A 13,775-nucleotide genomic window follows, 5' to 3' on the forward strand; every position below is an offset into this window, starting at 1 on the left:
CGGAAACCTCCGAACGTTGGCGCTGTCTGGCGAACGAGCCCGCGTTCGCCGGCAGCGGTATGAACGCGGGCTTGTTCGCCAGACAGCGCCAACGTTCTGAGGTTTCCGAACGCGAACCGGCACGGTTCTTTGCCGGTGTGAAAGCCCTATGAGTGTCTACATAGATACAGTGAAAAGGGACCCGTCTCTCCAGGTTGAAAAACCAACCTAATATCAACGACTCAAATCCCTCTGCAGACTCATAACTCGTGACTATAACTAGTGATTTATCTTCGAACAAAAACGCTCAATTACACTTACACATGTCCTCAGATGGAACCAAGGCCAAGGTCAGATCTATGTATGGGTTAACACGTTACAACCAAAGCCTATCTCTGGAATATCCACCACCTCGGCTGTGTAGCACACCAAAAATCATTGAAGCAACAACAACATGACATTTTTCTTAATGTGTCATCTGATCCATATCTTTCTGGTTAGAAAAACAAGGCAGCTGAAGATGCAGTGTGGGGAGACGACCAGTAGGGGGAGCTGGTTTCCTGTGTGTAGCTGCATGGAGAGTCAGAGACAGAGGGGTGCGCTTTCACTCACTGCAGAGCTCTCCCAGCTTGTCCTTCTCTCTCTCCTCTCTCTCTCTCCCCCCCCCACCTCTCTCTCTCTCTCTCCTCTTTCACTCCCTCTTGCTTGTATGGATGCTCCAAGACTAACCACCACGATAATGTGCCACTGCTGTGTAAACACCGGCCACCCGGACACACAGCCTGCTTCGTGTGTGTGTGTGTGTGTGTGTGTGTGTGTGTGTGTGGGTGCGTGCATGCTCTGAGGAGGGAGAAAGTCGAGGTCTTAAGTGTGTGTGTCCTCCTTTGATAGTGAATGCCAGGGCACACAGTATAGATCCTGGCGAGTGGTTGTAAGATGCCATGTTTACCTCATAGGGAGACAGCAGGGGTTTGGAGAAGGCCGTGCCCCAATCGATAGAGAGACGCGGGCAAGCGATCTGGACCCACCTGCAGGGGGGAGGGGGAGAGAGAGAGGGAGAGAGAGAGAGAGAGAGAGAGAGAAAGAGAGAGAGAAAACGAGAAAGAGAGAGAGAGAGGGGGGGGGGGAAGAGAGATCACATTAAAGAAGCAGGGCACATCTCAGATTGCAGGGTGCATGAGCTGAATATGCGCTACGTCGCCAACCACCGCCTCCACCTGATCTCCTGCATTTGTTAGGGGGATCTGCCCTGATTTGCACAGCTCTAAACACACACAGAGCAGAAGCACATCCGCGGAATACCCATACCCAGGGAATGAGGGGGAGAGGGATATGCTGTGAGGAAACGGCAGGGGAAAAGGAACACAAAAAAAGGAAAACAGGTAGAGTGGGGGAGAGGTGAAACGTGGAGAAAAGCAGGGGGGACAGAAAGAAAGGAGAGGTGAGGTGAGCTGGAGTAAAAGAACCGCTGCACTAGCCCAGTCTCCACGGAGCTAGCCTACATAGCGGACAGACTGGGAGGGGTGGGGTTGTGTGTGTGTGTGTGTGTGTGTGTGTGTGTGTGTGTGTGAGAGAGAGAGAGAGATAGAGAAAGATAGAAAGAGAGAAGAGAAGGGCAGAGAGAAATGTGCATCTACATGTTGATGTGAGTGAGGGATGAGGAGGGGAGGTAAACAGCTGGAGGGTGAACAATGAAGGATGAGAGGGACTGAGATAGATTTTTAATATAATCTCTTCCACAAATCAATGGTATCTACAGCCCCATCTCCCCTGTATATACTGCTCCTCCCTACTCCCTATTCCCAATGATAGAGAGAACCAGTAATAATATCAATATTATGGATTTTTTTAAAAAGGCACCGTCAGTCATATTTTATGAAATTAAATATACCTTAATTTTGATGAATGTGATTAATTACCTTCATGAGAGGAGAACGATGGTCGTAGGTCATCATAACCAACGCAACAAGGATCTGTTACTTCATTAAGGCTGTAATCTAATGTCGCTCTCATGGAATGGAATTCCTCAAGCACAACCAAAGTCACAGAAATCAAGTTCTATTTGCATGTTATAACGCACTACCTCCATTGTTAATACTGTACACTACCTTCATTCTTAACATTGTACACTACCTCCATTGTTAATACTGTACACTACCTTCATTCTTAACATTGTACACTACCTCCATTGTTAATACTGTACACTACCTTCATTTTTAACATTGTACACTACCTCCATTGTTAATACTGTACACTACCTTCATTCTTAACATTGTACACTACCTCCATTGTTAATACTGTACACTACCTTCATTCTTAACATTGTACACTACCTCCATTGTTAATACTGTACACTACCTTCATTCTTAACATTGTACACTACCTCCATTGTTAATACTGTACACTACCTTCATTCTTAACATTGTACACTACCTCCATTGTTAATACTGTACACTACCTTCATTCTTAACATTGTACACTACCTCCATGAAGAACATTGTACACTACCTCGATGATGAACATTGTACACTACCGCCATTGTTAACATTTGTGGTCCGGCATGTATACATTACTGACAACACCTTTAAATCCACAAGACCAAGGTAAGTAACGTCAGAGCACATAATTATATCAACGACAATACAAATGTACGTATATTTATTCTGTATTTGTGCTCAGTTGTACCGGTGTGTAGCGAAGAGAGTACAACGATAGCTCTACAGGGATCCTTAAGGATCAGTTTAATGTTTAACTGCCACAACGTTAATCTAGCTTCTTGCTTTTTTTCCTTCCTTCCCACACATTATTCTCGCTGTCTAACAGCCAGTCTTATATCATAAGTTGCCTGGAATGCAAAATTGATTGGGGTTTCACCTAAACCACTTGAGCCTTCCCCTTCCCCTCCTCCTCCTCCTCTGTCACGATACAGCACTATTCCGCCCCCTCAGGCTTAACGCGCAGCATTTTCTCATTTTCACATAATAATAACTTTTCCCCCCACTAAAATATCTCTCAAAAAAGTCGATTAATTATTATTCATCATTCTAATTTGGAAATCTGGCTGAGTCGGACCTTTCCCTGACGGAGGAGGTCTCTGAGGAAGAACTTTTGGATGCTGAGTGGAGATAGTGAAGTATTGGTTATGTGTGTAGTTATTACCCAGCATGCTGTGCGTGATGGGGAAGGTGAGGGTGAGTGTGTAGTTATTAAGATAGTGAAGTATTGGTTATGTGAGGTGACCTTTTTAGAAGCCTCAGCTGTTATTCATTCTCAATGCCCTTTGGCCCTGCGAACACAGCAAATACACCCTGAAAGGCTTTAAGCGACTCAACACACGAGCTTGGGTACAATTACTCAGGGCTCAAACTTTTTCACTTGGTAGCACCAGGGCTCCCAAACTAGCAAATGTAGGAGTATTCACAATACAGTATTCTATGAGCACTTTTTTGGGGGGAGCACCACATCAAAACAATGAGTAAACAACACAAAAGATAGGTGAAGTCGAACGTTATAGGCCTACTACTGCTAGATATGAGGGATGAGTAAAGAAATGAATTACAACAGACTTACAAAGTAGCTAAATGAATTTAATCCAATTCTAATCGTCTGATGACACGATTTAAATGTGTGCGCACTAACCTGACTGCCTGACTCAATGGATCATCTGCTACCTACACCTACAGAACAACATCAGGAACGTTCATACGAGACAGGAGTAAGGATTTAGTGTTTCAGTGAGACTGGATAGAGTAGCCTATAGGAAATGAGAAAATGTGGTGTGACTTGAGTTTATCAGTGTACAAAACAGCCTTTTTTTCTCTGGACATTTAATTTCGTCTTCACCTTCTCCCTCGTTAGAGAATATTAGCCCCATGGCTATTGTTACCAAATTTCGGTAACAATAGGCAGGCTTGCTAATAGTCTCTAACGACCAGCTGACCCATTAATCATTGCTAATGAACAGTTTGTAATGCTACACTACCAAAACACTGGGGGGATGGGGGGGACGGGACGGAAGGTCCCATGAAGACATGATTTGTTCTAAATAAAGATTTATCCAAGGACATAATTTAAGAATTTATCCGACCAGAATCATTCGTCCTTCTCCAAATTGAAACAACTCATAGGCCTACTCCTCACATAATTCATCTAGGCTGTCGTTATTGTTAATTCAGAGTGAAAAAAACAACAACTAATTGGGATAATACAAATTAAATTAAACTATACAATTCATTTCAGCTCAAATGGGGGGAAGTGGAGAAGCAGATAATGAGCTACTGTTTCACAACAAGCGTATCCATTAGAGTTGTTTAACGGCGCTGTGGTTGCTTTGCCGACGTGAAATACATCAAATAAAACGTGTGGAATAAGTGAAGTTGACTCTCTACTATTGTGGTGGTACCGCCGCACTACCGTCACTCAAAATGAACATTTTAAATTCTCATCTACTGTAGGTGGCAGATGTATAACCTCACAAACATCGGAATGCGTAGAAGACGCATTGTTCTGCTCCACTCCACGGAGTGCAAGAAGCATGAACGGCTGCGGAGGCCGCCAAAGATTTACACCTTTATCCAAAGAGACTTACAACAAATCTTAGTGCTTAGTGCTCTTAGTGCTTCTACAACGCTTCTGTTGACATTTGACCAGGAGGAGGCGAATCATGCCAACAGGGGATACGTGCATGTGTATGTGTGCATACTGCATTGCATGTATGATTTGCCTACACAAGATACAAAAATAAAATCTTCCTTCTTTTAGCAAGACAATTGCCTATGGCCCCTGCATTGAGCATAGATTACTTTTTCCTGCTAAGACTGGTGGATAGATTCACTTACTTAGTCAAATGTATTTGTTGTAAGTCGCTTTGGAATAAGGCGTCTGCTAAATGCCAAAAATGTAAATGTAAAATGTAAAGATAATTAAGGCAAGTACTAAGATAGGTTGGGAAAGATGGAGATGCAGAAGAGAGGGGAGGGTGGATGAAGTGGTAGAGCAGCCCTTCTCTGCAGGAGGCAGATTGATGCTTGGGGCCAGGGGGAGTCTGCTCATAACCCAGGGGGCTCAATGGCATGACCCAATAACACATGCTGTGACACAATGGCTAGGCCTCCCAGCACCCCACCAAATTCAATTTACAGCTAATATCTGACCTTAGATCTGTCTAGCACATCAGACACCGTTCAACAAGGCAGAGAGGAAGGGAGGCAGAGGAAGATGAAGGGAAGGGGGCTGGGGGGGGGGGGGGGGGAGAGGGCCCCCTACTGTATATTCCCTACTACTACAACCCTGATATTTTTCTGTGTGTTGGAAGAAAGTCAGGTTAAAGAGATGATATTCTGTCCTCATCAGTAAGTGAATGAGGCGCTCCTTTCTCGTGTGTGTGTGTGTGTGTGTGTGTGTGTGTTCTTCCCTGCAGAGTAGCATGGTAGAGGAAGGCCCCTCCACAGTTAGTAAGTAGCCTTGAGAACCGATGGTTCTCGAGCCTAATGGCCCTTAGCCATTAAAATAGCCAATCTCCTGTTTCCGTGGCGTGATGCGGCTTGTTGTACAAGTACAACCCCTGGACATGACGCTGGTATGTCGCAGGGTCTTAACCCCAATCCAACCCTTAATGCTGAGTGCCATGCAGGGAGGCATCGGGTACCATTTTTATAGTCTTTGGTACGACTCGGCCCGGGGATCGAACTCATGACCTCCCAATCTCAGGGCGGACACTCTAACCGCAAGGCCACTGAGCTGGTGCTCCAGATACAATGAGAGGGTTCAATTGGATGAGAGGGGGATAGTACACACAGAGGAGTGGGGGCTGAAGCGCCAAGGTCTCAGCTCCATTACTCTCTCTGGCTGTCATAGCAGGCTACATCATGGCTATCATAGCAGGCTACATCATGGCTATCATAGCAGGCTACATCATGGCTATCATAGCAGGCTACATCATGGCTATCATAGCCGGCTACACATGGTTCACAGTGTCACTGATCAAATGTCAGCTCCTGCATTACACCTGGTGGCAGGAATTACACCAATGTAAATGTAAGTGACTCATATAGCGCCTTATTTCAAAGTGCTTTACAATGGCCTCTCATTCCCCCATTCACACACATACACACCTGTTCACACACCAATGGCGGCAAACTAGCATGCAAGGCACCGGCCCGCTCATTGGGGTTAAGTGTCTTGCCCAAGGACACTTCGACATGTGGCCAGCCGGGGCTCGAACCACCAATCTGCCAACCTTGCGATCATTAGACGCCGGCTCTACCTCCTGCGCCACAGCCGCCCCGTATGTAAGCGTGCACCATATGCTACCGGCAAAATCCTTCCACCGGCTCAATCCTAATTACTCCCAGTGATAAGGAGACCTCCACCAGCAAAGGTGGGTTTCAATTACCCTCAAATTATGACCCAACTTAGGCACTTCCAACATTCCAACATTCCGACATTAACATACTGTTGAAAAAGGGGAAGAAATCACCTTGAAGCATAAGGTTTAATGGAATAAAAAAAACATAAATTGATACCATTGGTAACACGTGGGGTGAGGATTAAATGCAAATTATTCCCTGTAGGAAAAGAAAAAGAAAACCCACAATGGATTGCAGGGTATTTTCAATCCAGTTGAGATAAGTGTGCGCAGATATCTGCACAATGTTTTAAAACCAGCCTGGGGACAGTGTAATTACACACTTTAGAGTGCCTGCTAATGGTTTTTGTGAGTGTGTGTGTGTGTGTGTCACTAATGGGAGAAAAGGGATGGGGGGGGTCTCTCTCTCTCTCTCTCTCTCTCTCTCTCTCTTGCACTGCACTGCACAGTGTAAGCTAGTGCACCGTGTCTCTCTCCCTCTCTCCACAGTCTCTCAGCTGCCTTTGATTCTGTGCCCACCGGTAAGCCTCCACCACCGGGGTTAGAAAGTAAATAAAACTTAAACAGAAAAATGATGTTTAAGGTGACCTTTCATGAGTTCTATTTCTGTCTCCTATCGGGTGGTCATGTCTTCTATAATAAACCCAAGAAGCAATGGCAATGGTAAAAATGATCTAAAAACTTAACTTAAGTTAAGAAGTGGAGTGAGCCGACAAGCCAACATTCACACCTTGCATAAACACTAGAAGCCCCAGGCCTTAATTACTATTAAGAATCCAGAGTGAAGTCCGGAGAAATCTATTTGTTGACATTTGCGTAACAGTGTAATCATTAAATTCAATCAATACCAAAAAAACAATAGTGCACTGGTTGCCTTTAGTCAGGACTTAATCATTAGAATACCACAATTCGTTTTTTTAAAGAAAAATTTCGAAACTAAAATTAGACAAAGACAAAAAATATCTACTTCTTTCAGTGGCAATGCGCCTTTACACAAATAGGTCAGTTAAGTCCTCAGACAAACCTGTCGGAATGCTCCACCATGCAAAACAAGAGTAAAACAAACTTGTGTGCAAGATCTATAGACGGTTGCACATTCCACAGGTGTCTTGGGTTGTGTTCTGTGTGCATCTTCCCAACTGACACTGGCTACATGCAGGCTAGGGTGCACCATCTGAATTCATCACCACACTCTCAGATACTCGCTCACCTGGGCCGAGATGCATCAATCTTGTCAGGCTTGTTAGCCATGAACTGCGTTCCAAGCTTCTGTTTGAAACAACTGCTCATCAACAATGATGTTGTTTCCTGGCTTGTAACAAGCAATCAAGTTACGCATAAAACTCTATCATTGCCCAGTCTCTGGATCATTCTATGAACAAAAACCCACATAAGTGTAAGATATGTTCAGCTTTCTCTGTCTAATCAGGATAAAGAAAGTTAACAAAAGGAAGAAGTGTAGGTAGGTACTGGTAGCAACAACTACTTGTGTTTTTATAACTGATCATCTTTAACTAATATCGATTTAGTTCATGAATTAATAAGTGATTAAAACGGGTCATTCTGTTCAAATCAAATCGGTAACTGATGACTAAACCAAATCGGTAGCGGAATTACTATTGAATTGGCTACAATTATTTATTGTACAGGTGGTAAAATAAAGAACCTATGAGGGTAAATCTACCGAGAGGCATTTTCACTTTTGCGCCTCAGGACCTGATTTGTAGATTGTTACATAAAGAGTATTACAATTAAAATTAAAATGACCTAATTGTTCTCATCTGGGTGTTGCTAATGATCTGGTGAAGCCAAAATTCAAACCAAAACACAGGAAATGATGATTTTCACTTTATTGGGCCTTTAATTATGCGTCCTGTGATCAGAGCACGTACTGTATGATCCCTCCAAATTGCCCCTTTATCTGACTTCTGTGTTTGCGTTGTAATTTGATTTTGCTGGGCCACATGCCTAACTGAAACAGAGGGGAACAGAATGTGGTTAACAACCTCTGTGTCCGGATTGGAATGACACTCGTCTGTCGATGAGGCCACAGTACGAGCTGGACCACCTCTGGAGCAGGGTTGCCAGACGGGATTGACAATTTCCAGCCCAACCAGTCTAAAAGCTGCCGAATCCACCCAGTCCAGTGTGACCAAAAGTAGCCCGATCTGGCAACACTGCTCTGGAGGTGGTTTCACAGCGCGAACTTGATGACAATGTGTTTCTCCGTTTACGTCGGTCTTTTCATGTGGACACGGGGCAGAATGTGGAAGGCATCTGGATAACGGGACACATTTGAATGCCAGGTGTAAATGGGGTCTTAGTTCAGTGCCTCAGGCACTTGGCAAGCCACCTCCCGCTGTTCCCTCGCTCCCCTAGGGAATGAGGCAGGTGTTTCATTCACATGAGCCATCTTCAGCCACCTCTTGCAGCAACTACGAATCATTAGGGAGCTGAGAAGAAAAGCTCTCTCTCTCTACCAGGCCTGTGACACCTGTGATGTCAGCTCTGATGAAGAGAGGCTGAACTCCACCATTTTTTCCCCCACAACTTTATCCCCTCATCTCTGAGTACTTCACCGCGGCGCTGTCTGAACAGGTGCCCGTGAAACGGCTCGACTGAGATGAGGAGTGTGTGGTTGGGTTGGTTCGTGACAGGCTTACCAATTTCGTGTTGTGCCCATAAAAAAAGAGAGAGAGAAAAAAACACCCCCTTTTACCAGGTTCCCTCCCTCCACAACACAATCCCCTCAACTACATTTGTGTCGCCTGATCACACGCTCTCTCCACCTCTCTTTCCCACTTCCTCCCTCTCTCTCTCCATCTTTCAGACCTTCTCTGCTTTCCTCACCCACTCCTCCCTCACACACACAACACTATTCATTACTCTGCAGTGAGAGGCCAATCTGTGGGAGTGTGTGTGTGTGTGTGTGTGTGTGGTTGCTTGCAGTGTGTGAGTGGACTGTGTGTGTGACCATTGTGTGTGTGTGTGTGTGTGAGCATTGTGTGTGTGGGTGTGTGTGTATGTGTGCTCGCGTGCGTGTGTATCTCTTCCCTCTTCTGCCAGCCAGTCAGATAAATCAGAGCGACTGGAGCTCGAAGCAGTTGACATTTCACTTTACAAACTTTTCTTTTGTCGTTTTCTTTTGAAGACAATGTCTTGCTGGATAACAGACCACAATTCAGCTGGCAATTGCATGTTTATCAGGAATAAAGGCAGGATCTTAAGGTCTGCTCACACGCACTTCTCAAACATAATAATATGTGTGTGTACGTGTGTGTGTGTGTGTGAGTGTGTGTGTGAGTGAGTAAGTGAGTGAGTGTAAGTGGGCCATTGACTCACGCATCCACGTCTGCCATGAGGTCCAGCTTGCTGGGGAAGATTTCTGACAGCAGCACTCGAGTGAAGGACTTGCCTACAGCCTCAAGCTTGGACTCCAGGTGCTGAGATAAAGAGTGAGTGAGAGAGAGAGAGAGGGAGAGGGAGAGGGAAAGAGAAACAGATAGAGAGAGAAATACAAAGAGTGAGAGAGTGGAGAGAGAGTAGGAGGATCATCACAAGCTTTTACATATTTCTGCCTTGAGGAAAGAATGTGAGACTCCACAGAGCTAAACCTTGAACTCTCGTAGAGAGCCCACACTAGACATGTGTAGGCAGGCACACATACACACACACACACACACACACACAGACACACACACACACACACACACACACACACACACACGTTTCATCACCTCCCAATAAGGTCAATACATAAACCAGTACATGCGAGTTCAAGGACTGCACTTCCATGTTGTTCGATCTCGCTTTGAAGTGGGCGGTCCTGTGGGCCAAAGGTGTTACCACAGAGATTCAAGATAGCCAGAGTGCATTATGGGAGAGGGTGGGTGGGGGGGGGGCGGTTGGGTCTCTTAGAACCAGGACTTCAAATAACCTATCGGCCTGAGTTAGTTTGAGATCCCCAAAAGGTTACTTAGAGGGAGATAACACTCGTCAGCCGCATAAGTGATATTCACTGTCCTCTAGAGTGTACAGCAGGGAGAGGATTATCTTATGACTGTGTTGCTATCAGAGATAACATTGTCCTCCTGCTCCAGGGTTATCACAAACTCTTTCCCAATAGGAGGAACCTCTGGGGCCCGGGGCACATTCAAAACCATGCCACTCAAAGCTACTGTAAAATGTTCTGGGAGTTTCTCTGAGAATAACTTAACTTATCAGTCAGTCTGTGTGTGTGTGTGTGTGTGTGTGTGTGTGTGACAAACAGTGTTCTTATGGGTTTTTGAAATGGGGTGATGACAGGAGAAACCTGGGCGTTGGCTTTAACAATCACGTCTTGACAGGGAAAGGAGAGAATCCAGAGATCTCCATGACTGTCGGTCCCTCTCACACACACTATTTTCCTACCAATTATGTTAAAGGTATGACACAAAAGAAGGGATGAGGCGAGGACCAGGAAGACTCGCAAACAAAGTGGAAAACAAAAAGCGGGTAGATCAAACAGAGGAGAGAACAAAGGGAAGAGTGCTGAAGGGGGGGGGGGGGGGGGGGGGGTACGTGGTGTGTACCGTAAGTGGTGTGTGAGGAACTTGAGTGACGACGAAGTGTGTGTGACATGGGCTGCTACCTCCATGACTTTGGGGCTGCCCTGCCTGCCCAGTGTCCCCAGGATCAGGCCCCATTTCTGGGCAGAGCGAGCCTTGTCGATGGCCTGCAGCCGGAGGGCCCGCATGGCCTCGTGGTCGTAGTATTCCCTTGAGAACACCTTGCTGTATGGGTCATACCTACACACACACAAGCCAGGAGGCAAATGCGCGCACACACACACACACACACACACACACACACACACACACACACACATACACACACACACACACACACACACACACACACACACACACACGCGCGCACAGTATTACGCATTTGTGTATGGTCCACAACAGACATCTATCTTGAGGATAGAAATGCAAGAACTTACGATAAAATCCAATCATGAAAACCCATGAAGTATCTCAGGGCAATTATCTCCGAGGCATTTCTGAGAATCTAATCTTGTTTCCTCTACCACAAGCTTACTTGAGATTATAATCTTGTTTATGCGACAGCTGTGTGAAAAGGCGGCGGCACATATGTGTGTACAACATAACACAGCTCTGTTTAAACTGTACCAACAAATGCACAGTACACTGATGACATTTACGTGTTTATGACACCATGATCATAATCTACACAGAGGCAGGCATACAGTGTCAAGAGATGATTTGACACGGCACCAGAAAGGGTTCTTTCATCCGACAGCCCCGAGAAGCGTTTTCTGTTTTCTGTTATTATAAGAGAGAATACAGCAAGACACGATCTCCACACAGCGTTTCATCACGGGGAACATTCTGTACCTGTAGGCAGGTATCTCTGGGTTGGCGATCATGATGGACTCCAGGTGAAACCTCCCATCCCCCAGATAGCTATAAATACAAAACGCAAAAACATAGGATGAGAGAGGGAGAGGAAAAGCGAGTATATGAGAGAGAGAGGAAAAAGAGGGAGAGATAGAGAGACTCCCTGCAGGCAAATATACATGCAGTGTAGCAACAACACTGATCTACAGCCTCCAACATCTCCTCCTCCTCCTCCTCTCTCTCTCTCCTACATTCCCTCCCTCCCCCGCCCCCTCTTCTGTCTTCCTGGACCTCTCTCCAGGCATTTGGTGAAAGAACAAAGTGGTGGCAGAAGGCCTGGCGCTGGGGTCGAGGGTGGGACCAGCTCTTCTGTCCGGGGGCACCATCCCCAGTGACCCCTTCGGGTACTTCACTTATATACCCGGCTTTTCAATTAACCCAGGGAGTGGTATTAGTGGTCGGCCAAGTGAACCTGTGAGGGTTGTACACTTTCTCTCCCGCGGACACGCATGTACACACACGCGGGCATTCTGTCTCATTCTGGTCTTAAAGGTCCCATATTCTGAAAAACTCAAAGTGCATGTGCACACACTCACACACAAACACACACAACCACACAACCCTCTGCAGGGCTGCAGAGAGGAGGCCTGCTATTGGCTGGGTATAGGGGTCCAGGGGTTCTTGTTACCTTGGCGATCCTTAGAAGGGCCATGGGGAGCAGGGAGACAATTAAACTGTCTAATTAGGCAGCATTCAGGAGAGCCACTGGAGCAGGCTGTGATGGGCATCTAGAAGCACTTGTCAGGAGTCATCGCACCCCCCCCCCCCCCACACACACACACACACGTTGCTCTAGGACTTGCAGTAGCTGATTCTTCATTCTGCCGTTATTTCAAAACGTTTTGGTATAAAAAAAGGAACCCTACCGTTTCCCCCACTTATCCTCTTTGGTTAATGCCAGAGACGGAGTACCATTTTCTTTGTGTGACAGTAAATCTTTTGCTCCCACTGTTTATGTTTCTGCAAGCTTTAGTAGTCATTAGCCAAGGGGTTCACATACTTTTGGGGGGAATGTTTGAATGGCGTATTCAATATGGACAAGAACAATACAATCGTTTGTGTGTTATTAGTTAAAACAGATGGTGTTTGTTCATTATTGTAACTTAGAGGAAGATGAGACCATATTTTAAGACAAATTTATACATAAATGTCATCCTGGTGTCATCCTGGACAGCACATTATCTTTCGAATAACACATCAACAATGTCACTCGATCTGCATATTTCCACCTACGCAATGCCATCCTCTTTGGTCTTCCACACAAATGTCTCCATAAACTCCAACTGGTCCAGAACTCAGCTGCACGTATCATTACCAGAACTTCCTCCATTGACCATATCACTCCAGTCCTCCAACAACTACATTGACTCCCCATTAAATTCCGTATTCATTTTAGGATTCTCCTTCTCACCTTTAAGGCTCTCCATAACCTAGCACCTTCATATCTCTGAACTCCTTCTTACTCACACTCCCTCCCGTAGTCTCAGATCCTCCTCTGCCAACCAATTTGTCATCCCCTCTGCCCGCCTGACTACTATGGGATCTAGAGCCTTCAGCCGTTCTGCTCCCCCGCCGCAGGAACTCTCTGCCACCTAACATACAAAATATTGACACTCTCTCCACTTTCAAATCCAGTCTTAAACCACACCTTTTCACAATGGCTTATTTGGTTTGATCTGCTGTATTTTGTATGTTGTTAGATCTGACTGCTGTTTTTATCTCACTTTGCTTTGTTGATTTTTATTTATGTTTTGATATATGGTTTTAACTATGTCTTGTAAGGTGTCCTTGAGAGCCTTGAAAGAAAATGTATTATTATTATTATTATAAATGCAGGTAATTCCAACGGGTTCACTTACTTTTTCTTGCCACTGTATTTGTCATTATTTGATTTTGATGAGATTTTTTTTCCCCCTGTGTTTGCGTGTATGTGTGTCTGTGTGTGTGCGAGGGTCTGTGTGTGTGCG

The 13,775-nt window shown here is 45.4% G+C and overlaps 1 protein-coding gene across 1 annotated transcript in view; it reads right to left on the bottom strand.

The window, feature by feature from the left end:
- The window catches only part of dph1 (diphthamide biosynthesis 1), a 70,601-nt gene that overhangs the window by 3,803 nt on the left and 53,023 nt on the right, over window positions 1–13,775 (bottom strand). Inside the window, exons 7-10 of the mRNA XM_080525783.1 lie at window positions 11,746–11,814; window positions 10,977–11,133; window positions 9,689–9,789; window positions 929–1,007 (exon numbers count right to left, since the gene is read on the bottom strand). Coding sequence (XP_080381909.1) covers window positions 929–1,007; window positions 9,689–9,789; window positions 10,977–11,133; window positions 11,746–11,814 — 406 coding nt within the window. The remainder of the gene's footprint in view (window positions 1–928; window positions 1,008–9,688; window positions 9,790–10,976; window positions 11,134–11,745; window positions 11,815–13,775) is intronic.

The sequence above is a fragment of the Nansenia antarctica genome, assembly GCF_963989245.1.
Source record: "Nansenia antarctica genome assembly, chromosome: 3".
Taxonomy (NCBI): domain Eukaryota; kingdom Metazoa; phylum Chordata; class Actinopteri; order Argentiniformes; family Microstomatidae; genus Nansenia; species Nansenia antarctica.